General features: G+C 35.8%; 2 protein-coding genes across 2 annotated transcripts; one reads left to right on the top strand and one right to left on the bottom strand.

The window, feature by feature from the left end:
• Positions 1-421: 421 nt before the first annotated feature.
• On the bottom strand, positions 422-7,695 carry LOC143461047 (uncharacterized). Its single transcript, XM_076958798.1, has 6 exons — positions 7,569-7,695; positions 5,824-6,026; positions 3,500-4,299; positions 3,281-3,382; positions 2,283-3,083; positions 422-1,816 (listed from the first exon to the last, which is right to left on the bottom strand). The coding sequence occupies exons 1-6, from the start codon at positions 7,575-7,577 to the stop codon at positions 972-974; spliced, it is 2,760 nt and encodes a 919-aa protein (XP_076814913.1). The 5' UTR covers positions 7,578-7,695; the 3' UTR covers positions 422-971.
• A 2,062-nt stretch (positions 7,696-9,757) lies between these two features.
• LOC143460130 (uncharacterized) lies at positions 9,758-16,738 on the top strand. Its single transcript, XM_076957530.1, has 6 exons — positions 9,758-9,912; positions 12,427-12,629; positions 12,730-13,544; positions 13,682-13,783; positions 13,963-14,763; positions 15,228-16,738. The coding sequence occupies exons 1-6, from the start codon at positions 9,904-9,906 to the stop codon at positions 16,061-16,063; spliced, it is 2,766 nt and encodes a 921-aa protein (XP_076813645.1). The 5' UTR covers positions 9,758-9,903; the 3' UTR covers positions 16,064-16,738.
• The last annotated feature ends 1,403 nt before the right edge of the window (positions 16,739-18,141 follow it).

Raw genomic sequence — 18,141 nt, 5'->3', positions numbered from 1 at the left:
AGTGACCATTTCATTAGAAGCAGGTCACGCAGCCATTGTTAAAAAGAAAGAGTTAAAATAAGGACATGTCCGGCAAAAAACATTGAAGTTATATATAAATTTGAATGTATATTTGATCAGGTTTAGGTTTCTTTGAGATGAACACACAGCTTTGAACAAATTTAATCAGTAAAATAAAGACTTTTAGCTTAAAAACTTTAACTCCCAATATCTTGCCTTGCGTACGCCAAAGATTCTGATAGCGTTGATTTCGCTTGTGACCACTATAAACAAGGCGATTTACATCAATTAAAGAAACTTTCTTTGGATAAAACTTTGCTTTAGAAGATAGAATAGAGACTGCCATCTGCATCATTGTCTCATGAAAACTTGGAGCAATCTGTATTAGTTTTCGTCCAGACTCCACAACGTCGGCGTTTTGAAACTTTTGTTGTAATAATATTTGTTTTGTAAACAGTTTTATTTACAAATTGATGAGCAATAATTCTCAAAGCGAGATGCCTTGAACAAAGGTTACAGGAGCATATTAGTTACACATAATTAATCAAAAGCAGAGCTTGAATCAAAGCACAACGAATCGTGTAAACGTATACAAGCTGAAGACTAAAGAAGTTTTTGTTGTACACAAAGCTTGCCTTCAACTAATTGTATTCGTGGTGCGGTTTGAAAAAATGGCTAAGTAGATTATAAAGACAACTGATTTTAACATAATTCACTGCCGTCTTAAAAACAGTGACTAACAGAATTAATCGTAAACAGTGCTTGCTTTAACTGTAATTTCAAATGCGTTAAACAAGATGCAAACAATTGTTTGAGTATTGAAATGGTTTACCTATAAAAGCAAACAAATCAAAGAAAGCAATGAATCTCATTCCTGCAACACAAGTTGCTGCAGGACAGAGGTTTAAAAATAGTCCGTCTTGGATTTTTTAGTGGCTTACTTTATAAAGTAAAAATTCCAGAAAACTCTTTCATGCAAGATCGCTTTCTTTTTTTTCCCAATAAGTTAAGTATTCAAGAGCAGCGTCATAAGTAGCTTTGTTGGTATCTTTGAAAACTTTAATTGCTTTTTCAAGAGCAGATTTTCCAAGATCAAAGTGGCCAAGGTTGTAATGAGAGACACCGATGATGCAATCCAACTGACTAACAATGACATCTCGTGGTGGTTTAAACTCGCTTGTATCTTCCGGTAACATGCGAAAAGCTTCACTTGCTGTAGCCAGGGATTGATGATAATCTTTTGCCTGAAGATAGCAATGACTTATGTACTTTAGCTGGAAGCTTAAAAAAATCTGTTTGTTGAGCTCGTCTGCTGCTCTGCATTCCCTGGTCATGTTGATCATCTCCTTGCACAGAGGAATAAATGATGACGTAATAATGGAAATTTGTTGGGCAGATTTAAACGTGGGATCAGTCACTCGATCCACTATGCAACCAGAGAGATTGGAAAGTTGTTCTAGTTTGTCAAGCGGATTGGAAATAAACTTACATAAGTTGAATCCATATTGTAATAGTGACACAGCAAGATCATCCTTGTTGTGATGAAAAAATGACTTTGCGACACATTTTATGTCATAACACATACGTACACACTTTGTTGGGGTCAAGGGTGTATTGTTTGGCATTGATATGACGTCATTACAGTGAAATCTTGCATCGGCTAACTCATTCAGAAGAAGTGCAAGACGTAGCAAAAGTACTTTGGACTCCAATTGAAGAAATCCTGGTGGATGTTGTTTGGTTTGAAGATATTTGTAGATCATTGTTGCTCTGCTCCTCGTCATAGATGGATTGTTTTCATACAAGTAGCACATATCTATGCAAATAAATAGGATGATAAATAGTCTATTTGCCGTTAAACATATGGTCACATATTTACTGGTACTGGGAGAATAACAGCACGTCACAAACTGAAGCGTATTTTGAGCAGTTATTTTTCTGATAAAGAATTGCTGCACTTAAATTTAGCGCAAATAAAACGGAAATTACTGAAGAGCAGATTAATTATTAACGAAAGCGCTTCGTGAGAAAACGCGCGCACGTAAAAGCATTTGCTTTTCTGGCCCTGACCACACAAATATCAGTTTTACAAAAAGTTATAACCAATAAATAGAGAACGCAAGACATGAAAATAATTGTAGCTTACATCGGCTGAGACACACAGGTTATATGTTATTAAATAGCATGCTGTCGTTTTCAATTATAAAATATGCATAAATATCCTGCTCAATGTATTTTTAAATGTCGCATTGTGCATCCGCATTATAGTTTATGACACTTACTTCTGACAGTGTTGTTAATATTCTTTAGTTTCGCTTCATTATCTTCATAATCTGTTGCTTTCTTCATAGCATCGAATGATTTCAGATAGTAAATTGCAGCCATTTCATGTTGATCTTTATCTTCGTAATTATACGCTAAATTATTGCAGGAAGCAGCATATTGCCTGGACATCTGGCATTTTTCTCCAAGTTCCATTTCTATCAAGGTAACACTTTGCAGGTTTAGTTCCATTTCATGATCTTTGTTGTCAAGTCTTCCATAACACACAGCTTTGCATTTCCAGCAAGATGCTTTAGCTTTTATCACCATTTCTTTGTCTTTACATGAAAGTGATGAAATGGATTCAATGAGATTGTTGGTAAACTCAAGCACACGACCGGACATGTCTTTTCGATGCTTGACGTCACCGTAACTTACGGTCATTTGTGCGCATTGAGCAAATTTTCCAATAAAATTAAATCTGGTTGCTGGCACAGTCACTACTAACTTACGGTTTGCCATTTGGATTAGTTCTAATAAAAGTAGAGAAGGTTTTTTTTCTGCAAAACTCTTAACGATATTGATGACATCACAAGCTAGCATTTCGGAATCGTCTGCTTTCAAATTAATTGACCTCGTTACAAACAGAAGCTCTTTACAACTTTCCAATGCGTTGTCAAATTTTCCTTCAGTAATTAAAGATTTAACAGATTGCAAAAGGTTGATAACTGACTGGAAATTGCAGGTGGAACCATTGTCGGAATATTTTAGAAAATATTTTTCATTGTTGGTTTCACGTTCAGCAACATTGGACGTTTTCTCTGCAAAAAACACGAATTAAGGTATTTTATGACGAAACGCATATGATTAAATTTTTCCCAATTTGACGTATAAATTTTTTTAGTCATTAGTTTTAGTCAATTTATAAATACCCAAATTCTCCAGCGAACTTTCAATTACCGTTAATAAATTTTCGTTTTGGAAATATCCATGTCAAATATGTGAATCGAAATCAAACCTGATATTTTGTTCTCAATGACCAGAGCATTCATCACGTCGTTAGCGAGTCTTGCGATGGGCATTTCATCGGGCTGATCGGCATCAGGTGTTGATTGTAAATCTTCATGAAAATTGTTTGCAATTTTACTCACATACATGAATTATACAATCGATGTAGATAAGATAAAATAACTGAATTACTAACTTTTCGAAAACTCGCATGTAAAAAATGTTTTACCTGCAATGACTTCCGAAATCGTTTTGCAGTTTTTCTCATCCAGCTTATCATCCCTGATGCGTATTTGTCTGCAGATCTCAGCTACACATCCTTGCATATCTCCTTCATCAATGGTTTGTAGAAAGGTAAAAAGCTCACTCTTTATATTGGTCATAGATGGACGATTTTTTGGGTTCAAATCCAGACATTTGCAAAGTATAGTTTCCAACATGGTGATAATCTCCACCCCTACGTCATCGCCTTTCGATTGAAGATGTTGTTTGAAGTTGTTTATCAATTCCTGTTTTTGTGTAGAATAAGGATAAACCCAGCAGATGGCAACCAGTAGGATCACGCCATAGCTGTACACATCCATGGCGGTTGTCAAACGGTTACAATCAGGCACCAATCTTTCAGGAGCAGCAAAATAATTAGTAAGTTGATTGCCCTCTCCAGGTTTATCAGGTCCAGCTCCCAACGACCCAGTGTAGCGAGCTATAGCAGCTCCTCCAAAATCAACAACTTTGCAACGAAGATCAGCAGTCATGAGAATGTTGTCCAGTTTCAAATCACCGTGAGCGATTCTACGATCTTTCAGGATTGTATGCAGATGAGATAGAGCATCCGAAACGTCATAGCCAATCCTTAAGAGAAGAGGAATCCGGCCAAGAGCAGGATGAAAGAACAAATCTTGAAGTGATCCTCCTGGCATGTGCTCCATGACTATTCCGAAGGGGCATCCTTTCCACTCAAGCAATCCTTGAATGTGCACCACGTGCTTGTTCTTAACTAAATTAAAGACCTGGAGCTCTTCCATAAAGCTGCAGGAATACAAAATAAAGGCTTTCACCAGTGCACGTAATTAGGGTTACTGATAATCGAAGTTTTTAAAACAGGTTTTCACTGAGCTTAATTATAAAAACACTGGTTTCAAGCGTGTTTTGCCCAATGTGTTAAAAACATATTAAGGTGAATGCTACACAATATTAATAAATATTAATGATAAGCCTTTAATGATCGATAGATTTGATGGTATAGACCAGTTAAGTATTAAGAATTAAAAAAGAGACATCCTTTCAAAAAGTGAAAAATGAATAAAAAAAAAGCAAGCTACAATTTCATTTATGACATCACATACACTTCGTACTATCAATTGTCAACAATCAATTTATCTGCAAAATTAATGGAGCTGTAATACATTAGGCATTTTACATTATGTCTAAAAGGTTACGTAAACACGTTACGTTACGGTTACATTACGTAAAAGTTATTCTGTTATATTTGAAATCGGATCCGTTCCCAGGAAAGTTGAATGCATTAAAAAAAAAGGAAATCATCCGAATCAGAATACTCGTCCGATATTAAGTGATTATGCCAATTATGCATCATATGCGAGGTCAACTGTGCGGAGGTCACTGGTTGATTATACTATTCAGTCTTAGTTTACCTGCCGAATTAATGATCTGACTCCGAGGTTGCGTGCGGTTAGAAACCTCTAACCTTAACGTGTTACTACTGCTACTAGCCGAAAGCTATTACGATTAACAGATACAGTTTATCAGAAACAATCCTTTATTGTAGGAACTGTACAGGTTCCGATTATTATGACACAAGCACAAACTTAGCATTCACCAATTAAAACAAGTCTAACGAATTACATTTTAACACGACTGACGTAATACGTTCGTACGATTCGATATCTCTCTGTCTGCGCGTACTCGCGTATCAGCACGAGTTTATAAAGCGGAGCGATGTGAACGGAAATATTCAACACAATATACACGAACATTTCAGAATGTGTGACCGATAAAAGTAAAGCGTTGGCAATGGGAATTACATTCAGTTAAAACTAGGATGTTATGAAATCACCTGGTAACGCACTAAACAGCGTTTTCACATAAAGTTATTTAGGGCAGTTTCCAAATATTAAATGACAATAATTGTGGTTTCATCAAGTTGCAACTGCAGCTAGATTGCAGCTTGCAGAAATGCTAGTTGCAGTTTTATCATGAACAATGTTTCAGTAACTAGATGGCGCATGTTTCCACAATTCCTATAGTGGTATTGGATGTGGCTCCCAAGCCACTACAACTGTATACTGTACTCGTATTGAAAACGCACCATCAAACGTCTAAGTATATATATACTAAATCAAAAAAACACAACAAACGTTTTTCTTAATGGACTTTGAGCTTGGTTTTTAAAACTTGAAAAACGAAATTTCGGCTTCAACCAGGTTTTTAAAAAATTGAAAGCTTATTTTGCAATACTACACGTGTTATACCTTGACTTTCACATCGGTGACTAATTTGGCATATTGTATACATTGCCCGTGTTCAACTGACCTAGATCGAGCAATATCAGTGACTCTTCCAGACTTTTCAGGCAATAGACATTTGATGGCTAATTTGTTTCTAGATCGAGGATGAAAACCCAGAAGAACCAGTCCATGAACTCCTCTCCCAAGGATATAATCGATAGAGTTGCAGAAGATTTCATCTGCATTGAAAAGAGTTATCGGGTTTTCAGCTTCAACAGACGACGACGTCTGTAACATATTCATTGCATCAGTTTAGTGACATATTTCTAAGAAAGCACTTAGCCGTTTAAAAAATATACTACGAGACCGAATCAAAAATGCTTAACGTCTGAAAATTAGAAACGAGGTGACATGTTCAATCAACCTTTCAAACAACGATATTCAGTAAAGGGTACGCAATATGCTGTTAACTGATAGGATCATATTTGCAGTGCCATGTTTTGCCCAAATGAACGCTTTCATAGATTTTAGTGTGAACATGCAGGACTGAGAAAAACAAGTCACACCATTTCCCGAATCATGTTCTAACGCAAACATGATTTGCTGTAGCACACGATTGAGCGAGTTACGCTTTCGTTTATATGCGTAAAGTTATGTGATTACTTATAACAAAAATTTACTTTAAGCCATAGCCTCCCACAAACAGTTTTATAGCGAGCCACATTCATACACTATGTGCTCTGAACATGCAAAAAAGTGCAGGTAGATAAAATGAAGACAAGCAGAAGAAGTCTCTTGGTGAAGGAAAGTATTTTTTAGGTCAATGTGTCAAAGTCGGATGCGATCATAATCAATCCAAGACTATGAGAAAATATTAAAATAAGAAAAATTGTTGAATATGCTGTTCAAGTACTGAAAATGGGTTTTGTGCCGTACGCATATGCGCATGTTTTTATCATACCGTGTGTAACCAATTCATTTTGGTTAAACGCCGAATGTCATGGAAAAATAGATCTGAATCATGAAAGGCCAAGTTTGAGAAGCACTGGTCTAAGGTGTCAAAATGAAAGAAAAAACAAGTGTCGTAACTACCAGTTAACTTCTCTTGTTGTGTTCTTATAGAAAATTACAACGAAAGTGGTTCCATGAAAATAGAAACATAGCTGACATAACATTGTACAGATGAGTGGTGTGTTAAATGCTAAAACTATACAAGGTGACCTATAATGAACATGTCATTTGTCAAAAGGGAGTTTTATGGCGTTTAAAAGAACATAAATATACATATAGGTTTTAGAACATACATATACAGTACATAGAAAAACTGTTATACAGCAATTGAGTGAATTTAAAATGATTTAAGCCAATAAAAAATATCTGGCTACACTTGTTAAATTGACAAGATTTTACAGTTAAGTTTAGTTCTAGCATGAACTTTACGGGTGATATTTTGGAAAAGCCGCAAAAAATCCTGTATCACTGATGCTCAACACGACAATAAGAAACGGTTCAGTTATTCTGTTTTCCTGTAGCTTTTTATTAACCAAACTGCTTACAAGATCCCACATAGCAGCGAGTTCTCCTTTATTTATTACAAAGAAACCTTGGCAGAAATGTTGCATAGCCTATTTGCTTGTAGCAATACAGCACCATTTATACCCATTGACCTAGGCTATTGTAGTTATTGCTTGAATCACAATCGTTATGCTAAAAGTGCAAATCGCAACTGCAAGGTATAAAGGTACTGATAGCAACAATCGGAACATTCCAATAGCTGTTAATTTTGTACTTGTTCGGGAAAACTGAATCAAAGATGACGATTGTACTCACCTCAGCCATACTTGTTGTTTTGTTATTTTCCTCACACACGCAAAGTTTCTTGAAACATAGACTTGTTTAAATTATAGTATAATTACAGGTAAATAATTACGACAACTGCTGCCGAGTAAAAGATTTCAAGTCAAAGTTTCGTTCTTTAAACTAATCTCTAAGTTTAAATTCCCTACAATCAAAATATTTGGCGCCCCATTCATGTTAAAAGCAAGTTTCCCGCCAAAAGATACGATGTGACAAAGCTTTATATTAAGCTGAAGTTAAATTACGACATAGAAGCCTTATAAATAAAGATCCTTTGTATTAAATCACAATCAATTGTTTACACAATCGCACAATCACAATATAAGATGTCATAATAACAAAGTTTTAACTGAATGAAATAAAAATTGAAATTGTGTTATAATAACGAACAATACAATTGGAAAATTGGAATTCAAAAAGAGGTCAGAAATGTAGCGGTTGACACCATGTCAACAACATAACATTGGACAATTCCCTTTAATTTCTTTGTTTTGCTGAATTCGTTACATTTCCTAGTTAATTGGCGTTGATTGCTTTGCTTTATTGCACCGTTTATCAAGTCAATCAGTTATTCATTTGTGTCTTAAGTTGAGGGTTCTATACACTTTTATTTTCTTATGCGTGTTGGTCGATCAATCCCTGCAAAAGTGCTGCCGCATTAACCATCGACTACTGTGCCGTATAATTGTAACAAAAAGTGATACAAGTAACAACAAAATAGATTAAAACGCCAATGGCGTCAAGAAAAAATAAATGTCTTGGTGACCATATACCACAGCAACTTTATCGATAATGACGTTGCGTTGAATACAGAACTGCATTGCACAATATGACACAGTTGACCACTTGGTGTTGACCAAGAGCAATTCAGATAAAAAATTCACGTTGTTTTTAATCACGATATCCTGGTTTGCACAACAAGCTGCAAAATTGATTCTATGCCATTCGCTGACGACTTTTGCTTCTATGGCGTTTTTGCCCCAACTAGTGGCGACATAAAAATGGTCAAATATAAAATTGTTAAGCCTCTATTGCTGATGTACAACTGACAATAGCTGTTTGATTCAAATTGTGCCAAATTCGCAAATTAGAATGCTTAAAATCTGCCTTTGTCAAGGAATTTTGGCTGTTCGTTAGAGAGGAAGCGCAAAAATTTGTTTTGATAAACAGAACCAAATAAATTATTATGAGTGACAATCCTTACTTGCAAAAAGGTTATAGCTAAACAATAATAACGATATATTTTATACAGAACTGCATTGCAGAATATGACACTGCTGGTCACTTGATGCTGATAAAGAGCAATTCAGAAGGCATTTTATGCTGACGAATAAGAGCTTGACGCAACGTATCGATCTCCAAGCATCTTACTTCATTGAAGTGGTTGATTGCATGTTTACTTCTCATTCATGTTATCTGTTGCCATAGTTTCCATGGATGTGAGGTTCTTTAATCTGATTGTGTCAGATCTTGCTTCTACTGCAAAGCCAAATGCTCTGTGAGCAATTTTATTAACCCTGCTGCTGGGAGACGGAATGTGCTTAGGCAAAGTCTCCAAACAAATAGAAAACTGAGAAAAATTTAGTTTCGGTTAAAATATCAGTAATTTCAATGACGTCAGCATCTAGCTCCTTTTAACTAAAAGTATAGTTGACGTCATCACAAAAATAAATTGCCAACAGACTTTTTCCGTCTCTTTGTCGTGTTTTTCATAGTTAGGGATTCACTATTAAGTATAGTCTGAAATTCGTGGTCGTTGTCACATTAGCTTATTCTAGGAAACATCTTTATTTTAGATGTTATATCCAGGCCGCGTTTATGCGTTGTGTTGGTCCTGCGGAAATAACAAACCCAGCAATGTTTATTAGTTAGTGCCTAGAGTCCACATTTTCAATGCCTAATAAATTTATTCCAACTAAGTTTGGTCAACATTTAGAAATATTTAACCTTTAATAAATGAAATGAACAACCCTTAGAATCTTAGTTATTTAATATTTACCTAAATTGTGTTGTACTTTGAACAAAGCGTTGTAATCGTGTTGGGGAACTATTTACATTGCGCAGTCATCACAAGACGGCTTGGCAAACATTTCTTTCTGCTGAAGGACAAAAGCCAATAAAGAAAAAATTTTGTAATAAAAGCATCCCAGCTTGAGCGGAGATTGCTACCATGGTAAGTTTTTGTTGACAAGAGCGTTTATAAAGTTAATAGAAAAATCTGGTTGGTTCTAGATCTAGACGAACAGCATTGTCCTTGATTGGGAAGTTAGTTTTTTAAAAAGGAATTTGTCGCTAAACTTTGATCAAGATGGCAGAGGTAAGAATAGTTTGATTATGTGAATTGAATCAATTCATGGTTTTGTGAATAGCGTTTAAATCCATTGACAAGTGGCCTTTCGTGTTTTTAACGCTTTTTTATGTGACGTTACTATTACGTCAGCATGGTCCAACTAAACCTTATGCGCCGGGCGACAAATGTAAATTCGCGGGTGAAATTTTTATTCGAGTGTAAATGCTTAAAGTGCTACTAGTTTCATCCAAACCTGCAATTAAAGGATGTCATATTTAGTTGGAAGAGCTTGTGTTTTTGATTTAAGTTAATGTATTTGGTGATAAAGTGCTGGATTTTCCGTAGGCAAAAAGTATTGCACAAAAAGTTCCAATGGTTTAAACATTTCCGGACAGAACACAGAGAATATCAAATAAATCATTTATTGAAGAAATGTATTACGACACACTCATGTTTTTGAGCGGCATACGCTTCTTTGAAGCGTCTCTTAAACTTGATTCTTGTTGCGCTGCTCACAGTAATGGAGGATGGTATTACATTTATTAGAAGAAACATCGCCGCGTGGAACTAGTGCAAATGATATTCTGAGACATAAGATAAAGAAACATTTCAAAGTCAGAAGATTTAGTAGACTTTCTTTTACATGTTGGTTACGATCCTTACAATACGACTACTGGGAACATGTTTGCTTGACTTCACAAAAAGTCAGGCGAAAAAACAAAATTAAATTTAAATGGGCGATAACAAACAAAGCAGTAAAACTTTGATAAAATTTCTGAAAGATCATCACATTGTTTGCCCATTTAAATTTAATTCTGTTTTTTTTTTACCTGAAAAAAAGAGTTTATCTTAGGTCAACGACCTTAAAGTCTCGATTACGAAACTTTTGTTTAACTTGGACAATGCGCTTTAATTCTATGTTTGGTAATGAACAAACAAAGCGCATATGTGGACGTGTGTTGTAAGAGGTGAAAAATAATGAGTTATTTCCATCAGAACTTTACTAAAATCTTTGACTTTTCGCGTCATTGGCTGAATGATGATTAATTTGGCGACAGTCAGGTTAAGAAAATTTGTCGTATTTTATGTTAAAACTTGCGCGTGTGTGGGCGGAACGTAACGCATTTTCTGCAGTTGGATAACGCAACAATTTTCGTTCCGCACACTAGTTTAGGATTAGTTATGATCACAACTTTGCTTTAAAGCATTAATTTAAAACATACTTTTCCTTCACCGAGAGGCTTCTTTAGCTTTGTCATCATATTAGATGCCAGCAATTATACGTATATCCAAAGCACGTTGTATATGAATGTGGCTCGCTATAAAACTATGTACATGTGGGGTTATAGCTTCAAGTAAAATTGTGTTAAAGTAATTGCATAACTTGACGAACATTAGCGAGAGCGTTTGATTAATCACGTGCTACAGTAATTTATGCTCACATGAGAACATGATTCGGGAATTGACATCATTTGTTTTTCGCAAACCTGCACGTTAAGATTAAAATCCATGAAAGCATTCATTTGGGCAAACCATTTCGTTGCAAATATGATCCAAATGGTTAACAGCATATTGCATACGCTTTACTGGTTTGGTGACACTTAATCACGCGACACTTAATCACGCGACGTTTAATCACCGACACATAATCACTAGGACATTTAATCACGTGACACATAATCACTACGACATTTAATCACGCGAAATTTAATCACACATTTACAATATTTTTTTACATTTACAATTTACAGCAATGTTATGCATGGGAAATGTAAGCAACTGCACGAAGATAGACTAAAATCTCGCTTGACAGATAACGGTCAACTGTGTTTTGCACGCGCAGTTTCAGTGCCTTGTACCGCATTGGAATAGAAGTTTGAGTACCAGCAATTCCTTGCAGAAACGTTGCACGTTGCACGATGTGACAATAGAATAATGTTAGATATTAATATTACATAGGTTATACGTAGCAATGCAAAATGACATGTTATTTCCTGATTGGCTAATGTGTTTGTATAAAAACTAAGGTTTGGTTAAAATCTCCCCTTCTTGTCTCTACACATAATATCAGTTTTACCTTCTGGACTGTTCATTACTGAATTGGAGTTATGGTTTTGTTTAAATTTGAAAATATGATGAAAATGTTTCTATTGTGATACAACTTACTTCGGACAATATAACAATTAGACTTTATGAAGCTGATGTTGATTTAAAAAAACATTATAGAGAAAGCCGGCGCAACGGAGTCAAAGACAATTGTCGGGAAGTTCTAAAAGAAAGACTAATAGCCTTTGGCTTTAGGCCAACCTTAAAAGCAATCCACATCGCCATCCCCACAGAGAGATGCACACGAGCTTGAATTAAGTGTGATTAAGTGTCGGTACAACCGCTTTACTGAATATCGTAGTTTGAAAGGTTGATTGAACATGTCACCTCGTTTCTACTTTTTTTCTACGTTTTTGATTCGTTCTCACAGTATATTTTTTAAAACGTTAAGTGCTTTCTTAGAATTATGTCACTGATGCAATGAATATGTTACAGGCGTCGTCATCTGCTGAAGCTGAAAACCCGATAGCTCTTTTCAAGGCCGATGAAATCTTCTGCAACGCAAGCGATTACATCCTCGGAAGAGGAGGTTATGGACTGGTTCTTCTGGGTTTTCATCCTCGATCTGGAAAAAAATTAGCCATCAAATGTCAATTGCCTGAAAAGTCCGAAAAAGCCGCTGATGTTGCTCGGTCTAGGTCGGTTGAAAACAGGCAATCAGTCACTGATGTTAAGTAAAGATTATTACCATTATGTATCACATGCACTGATAAAAGCCCAAATTTTGTATTCCTGCAGCTTAATCAAAGAGCTCCAGATGTTGCGTTTAGTTAAGAACGAACACGTGGTGCGCATTGAAGGACTGCTTGAGTGGAAAGGATGTCTCTTCGGGTTAGTCATGGAGCACATGCCAGGAGGATCACTTCAAGACTTGATCTTTCATCCTGTTCTTGACCGGATTCCACCTCCTCTTCTCTTGCGGATTGGTTATGACGTTTCCGATGCTCTTTCTCATCTGCACACAATCCTGAAAGATCGGAGAATCGCTCACGGTGATTTGAAACCAGCCAACATCCTCATGACTGCTGATCTTCGTTGCAAAGTTGCTGATTTTGGAGGAGCCGCTCTAGCTCGCTACACTGGATCGTTGGGAGCTGGACCTGACAAACCTGGAGAGGGCAATCAACTTAGTCATTATTTTGCTGCTCCTGAAAGATCGGTGCCTGGTTGTAACCGTTTGACAACCGCCATGGATGTGTACAGCTATGGCCTGATCCTATTGGTTGCCATCTGCAGGGTTTATCCTTCAGTATTTCATTTTACACAGAAACAGGAAATGATAAACAACTTCAAACAACATCTTCAATCAAAAGGCGATGACAAAGGATTGAAGATTATCACCATGTTGGAAACTGTACTTTGCAAATGTCTGGATTTGAATCCAAAAAGTCGTCCATCTATGACCAATATAAAGAGTGATCTTTTTTCCTTTCTACAAACCATTGATGAAGGAGAGATGCAAGGATGTGTAGCTGAGATCTGCAGACAAATACGCATCCGGGATGATAAGCTGGACGAGAAAAACTGCAAAACGATTTCGGAAGTCATTGCAGGTAAAACTTTTTCATATTCGAGTTTTTGAAAAGTGTAAGTATTTAAGTTTAAGAAAAGTAGTTAAGTAAATTTAGCTTATCTACTTCGATTGTATAATTCTTGTATGTGACTAAAAATGCAAACCATTCTAATGAAGATTTACAATCACCACCTGATGCCGATCAGCCCGATGAAATGCACATCGCAAGACTCGCTAACGACGTGATGAATGTTATAGTCATTGAGAACAAAATATCAGGTTTGATTTCGCTTCACATATTTGACATGGATATTTCTAAAACGAAAATTTATTTACGGTAATTGCAAGTTCGTTGGGGAATTTGGGTAGCTAATGACTAAAAAAATTTCACGTCAAGTTTGGAAAAATTTAATCAAATTCGTTTCGTCATAAAATACCTTAATTCGTGTTTTTTGCAGAGAAAACGTCCAATGTTGCTGAGCGTGAAACCAACAATGAAAAATGTTTTCTAAAATATTCCGACAATGGTTCCACCTTCAATTTCCAGTCAGTTATGAACCTTTTGCAATCTGTGAAATCTTTAATTACTGAAGGAAAATTTGAAAACGCATTAGAAAATTGTAAAGAACTTCTGTTTGTAACGAAATCAATTAATTTGAAAGCAGACGATTCAGAAATGCTGGCTTGTGACGTCATCAATATCGTCAAAAGTTTTGCAGAAGAAAAACCGTCTTCAATTTTATTAGAACTAATAGAAATGGCAAACCGTAAGTTAGTAGTGACTGTGCCAGTTGCCAAACTTAATTTTATTCGAAAATTTGCTCGATGCGCAGAAATGACCGTAAGTTACGGTGACGTCAAGCATCGAAAAGACATGTCCGGTCGTGTGCTTGAGTTTACCAACAATCTCATTGAATCCATTTCATCACTTTCATGTAAAGACAAAGAAATGGTGATAAAAGCTAAAGCATCTTGCTGGAAATGCAAAGCTGAGTGTTATGGAAGACTTGACAACATAGATCATGAAATGGAACTAAACCTGCAAAGTGTTACCTTGATAGAAAAGGAACTTGGAGACAAATGCCAGATGTCCAGGGAATATGCTGCTTCCTGCAATAATTTAGCCAATAACTACAAAGATAAAGATCAACTTGAAATGGCTGAAACTTACTATCTGAAATCATTTGATGCTTTACAAAAAGTAACAGATTATGAAGATGAGGAAGCTAAAGAAAAGAGAATCAACATCACTATCAGAAGTAAGTGTCATAAACTATTATGTGGATGAACAATGCGACATTTAAAAATACATTGAGCAAGATATTGATGCGTATTTTATAATTGAAAAAGACAGCATGCAATTTAATAACATATAACCTGTGTCTCAGCCGATGTAAGCTACAACTACTGTCATGTCTTGCGTTCTTTGTTTGTTGGTTATAATTTTTTATAAAACTGGTATTTGTGTGGTCAAGGCCAGAAAAGCAAATGCCTATTAAATGCGCGCATTTTCTCAAGAAGCGCTTTCGTTAATAATTAATCTGCTCTTCAGCAATTTCGATTTTATTTGCGCTAAATTTTAGTGTAGTAAATCTTTATCAGAGTTATACCTACTCACTATACACTTCAGTTTGTGACGTTCTGTTATTCTCCGAGTACCAGTAAATATGTGACCATATGTTTAAGGGCAAATACTTATCACCACATTCATTTATTTGTATAGATATGTGCTACTTATATGAAAACAATCCTTCTGTGACGAGGAGCAGAGCAAGAGAGATCTACAAATATCTTCAAACAAAGCAATATCCACCAGGATTTCGTCAACTGGAGTCCAAAGTACTTTTACTGCGTCTCGCACTTCTTCTGAATGAGTTGGACGATGCAAAAATTCAGTGTTATGACGTCATATCGATGTCAAGCAATACACCCTGGACCCCAAGAATTTGCGTACAAATGTGTTTGTACATAAAAGGTGTCGCAATGTCATTTTTTCATCACAACCAGGATGATCTTGCTGTGTCATTATTACAACATGGATTCAACTTGTGTAAGCTTATTTCCAATCCGATCGACAAACTAGAACAACTTTTGAATCTCTCTGGTCGCATGGCGATTCGAGTGAATGAACCCACGTTTAAATCTGCCCAACAAATTTCCATTAATACGTCATCATTTATTCCTCTGTGCAAGGAGATGATCAACATGACCAGGGAATGCAGAGCAGCAGACGAGCTCAAGAAACAGATTCATTTAAGTCTCCAGCTAAAGTACATAGGTCATTGTTATCTCCGAGCAGAAGATTTCCATCAATCCCTGACTACAGCAAATGAAGCTCTTCGAATTTTGCCGGAAGATACAAGCGAGTTTAAACCACCACGAGATGTCATTGTTAGTCAGTTGGATTTCATCATTGGTTTCTCTCATTACAACCTTGGCCACTTTGATCTTGGAAAATCTGCTCTTGAAAAAGCGATGAAAGTTTTCAAAGATACCAACAAAGATAATTATGACACTGCTCTTGACAACTTAACTTACTGGGAAAAGAGAAGAAAGTGATCTTGCATGGAAGTGTTTTCTGGAATTTTTACTTAAATCAAATATTACAAACTAAGCAGCTAAAAAACCCAAGACAAACATTTTTTAACTTTTATTCTGCAACAACTTGTGTTGCTGGAATGACAATTATTGTTTTCATCAAATAAAAACCGCCAACGCACTAAGATTTAAAAATAAAGGCGTTTGATGAATGATGGAAAAATACTTTAGAAATCTACCAAATAAAGAATGTTAACAAAGAATAACAATAACAAACAACAGATAAAATTTGCATTTATGTTGATCTTTAATTGCTCTTTAATGTATGCTCGAATCACATTTCATAAAAAGTGCTGTTTCCATTTGTAAATCCGCATGTTTGTTTCCGCAAATCATTTTTTATCTGTTTGTTCATTGGCTGCAGCTATTTCACCGAAAGCAATTTATGCGTTCATAGCATTTACAGCTATTTGTTAACCTACCGTTAATGTAATGTAGTATCCCAAACCTAACCTAAAGCTACCTTCCACGAATACAATTAGTTGAAGGCAAGCTTTGCACATAAATAAAATTCTTTTCTCTTAACCTTGTATACGCTTACACAATTTTGTTGTGCTTTGATTCAAGCTTTGCTGTTGATTATTTGTAACTAGTATGCTTCTGTAACCTTTGTTCAAGGCATGTCGCTTTGAGAATTATTACTCATCAATTTGTAAATAAAACTGTTTACAAAAAATATATTTTTATAACAAACACTTCAAAAACGCTGACGTTGTAGAATCTGGACGAAAACTAAAACAGATTGCTCCAAGTTTTCATGAGACAATGATGCAGATGGCAGTCTCTATTCTATCTTGTAAAGCAAACTTTTATCCCAAGAAAGTTTTTTTAATTGATGTAAACCGCCTTGTTTGTAGTAGTCACGTGCAAAAACAACGCTATCAGATCCTTTGTTATACAGAAAAGATTTGGAGTTAAAGCTTTTAAGCTAAAAGTCTTTACTTTACTGGTTACATTTGTTCAAATCTGCAAGTTCACCTTCAGCTCCTTGTTCATCTCAAAGAAACCTAAACGTGATCAAATATACATTCAAATTTATATCTAACTTCAATGATTTTGCCCGACATGTCCTTTATCTTAACTCCTTCTTTTTAACGAATGGCTGCGTGACCTGGTTTTAATGAAATGGTCCCTCCCCGCTGCAGCTATTTGAGTGTTATGATGAGGCTTAAGATAAACTTTAATGCGTCAAATAAATATATCCAAGGTCTACGGAAGCATAACATTATATGTCGTATTTGTACAGTGTGTGTGCAGGAAAATGACCATAAAATATCTGCACCACAGTTAGCGGATGATTTGCCTTGAGAAAAACAAATTAATTTGATTGATGCGAACAATCAAAATATGTGAAGTATAGTTAAGTATTGCACATCCGAGATCCAAGTCAAGTCTCTAGCCTTGAATGAACCAATGTTCTGGTTTTAATAAACGGAATGTTGGTATAATTAGAGTCAAAGATTTCTTGACCATTCACTGACGAATTTTGCTTTTATGGCGTTCGTGCCCCAACTAGTGGCAATCACAAAATGGTCAATTATAAAATATTGTCAAGCCACTATTACTGATTTGCAACTAATATTAGCTGTTTAATTCAAGTTGTGCAAAATTTTCGATTAGGATTATAGGCTTAAAAATCAGCTTTTGTCAAGGAATTTACTGTATATAAATATATCGTCTTTAAGTATTGGCTGTTCATATGCCCGGATTTATTTAGATAGGAAGCGCAAAAGTTTTTTCTGATAAACAGAACCCAATTATCGCCGAGTTTAAGTCGTGCAAAGACTCGTCATTTCCGTAGATAAAGATTGCCATATCACAGCAGCTCCAACAATAATAACGATATATTTTATACAGAATTGCATTTCACAATATGACACAGTTAACCACTTGATGTTGACAAAGCGCAATTCAGATAGCATTTTACACTGACGAATGAGAGCTTACAACAACTTACCGATCTCCGAGCATCTGACTTCATTGAAGTGGTTGATTCCATGTTTAGTTCTCATTCATGTTGTCTGTTGTCATGGTTTCCA

Source organism: Clavelina lepadiformis, chromosome 5, assembly GCF_947623445.1.
Source record: "Clavelina lepadiformis chromosome 5, kaClaLepa1.1, whole genome shotgun sequence".
In the NCBI taxonomy this organism is placed as follows: domain Eukaryota; kingdom Metazoa; phylum Chordata; class Ascidiacea; order Aplousobranchia; family Clavelinidae; genus Clavelina; species Clavelina lepadiformis.
Note: the sequence above shows the minus strand (reverse complement) of the source record. Positions and strands in the feature narration are given on the sequence as shown.

What these genes read in the sequence shown, in the direction of transcription:
- LOC143461047 (XM_076958798.1), bottom strand. An exon ending in ACTGATATTGCTCGATCTAG is followed by an intron (nt 4,300 to 5,823) that starts GTCAGTTGAACA and finishes GTATTCCTGCAG; the next exon opens with CTTTATGGAAGAGCTCCAGG. An exon ending in CATTGAGAACAAAATATCAG is followed by an intron (nt 3,084 to 3,280) that starts GTTTGATTTCGA and finishes TGTTTTTTGCAG; the next exon opens with AGAAAACGTCCAATGTTGCT.
- LOC143460130 (XM_076957530.1), top strand. An exon ending in GCTGATGTTGCTCGGTCTAG is followed by an intron (nt 12,630 to 12,729) that starts GTCGGTTGAAAA and finishes GTATTCCTGCAG; the next exon opens with CTTAATCAAAGAGCTCCAGA. An exon ending in AATCAACATCACTATCAGAA is followed by an intron (nt 14,764 to 15,227) that starts GTAAGTGTCATA and finishes TTATTTGTATAG; the next exon opens with ATATGTGCTACTTATATGAA.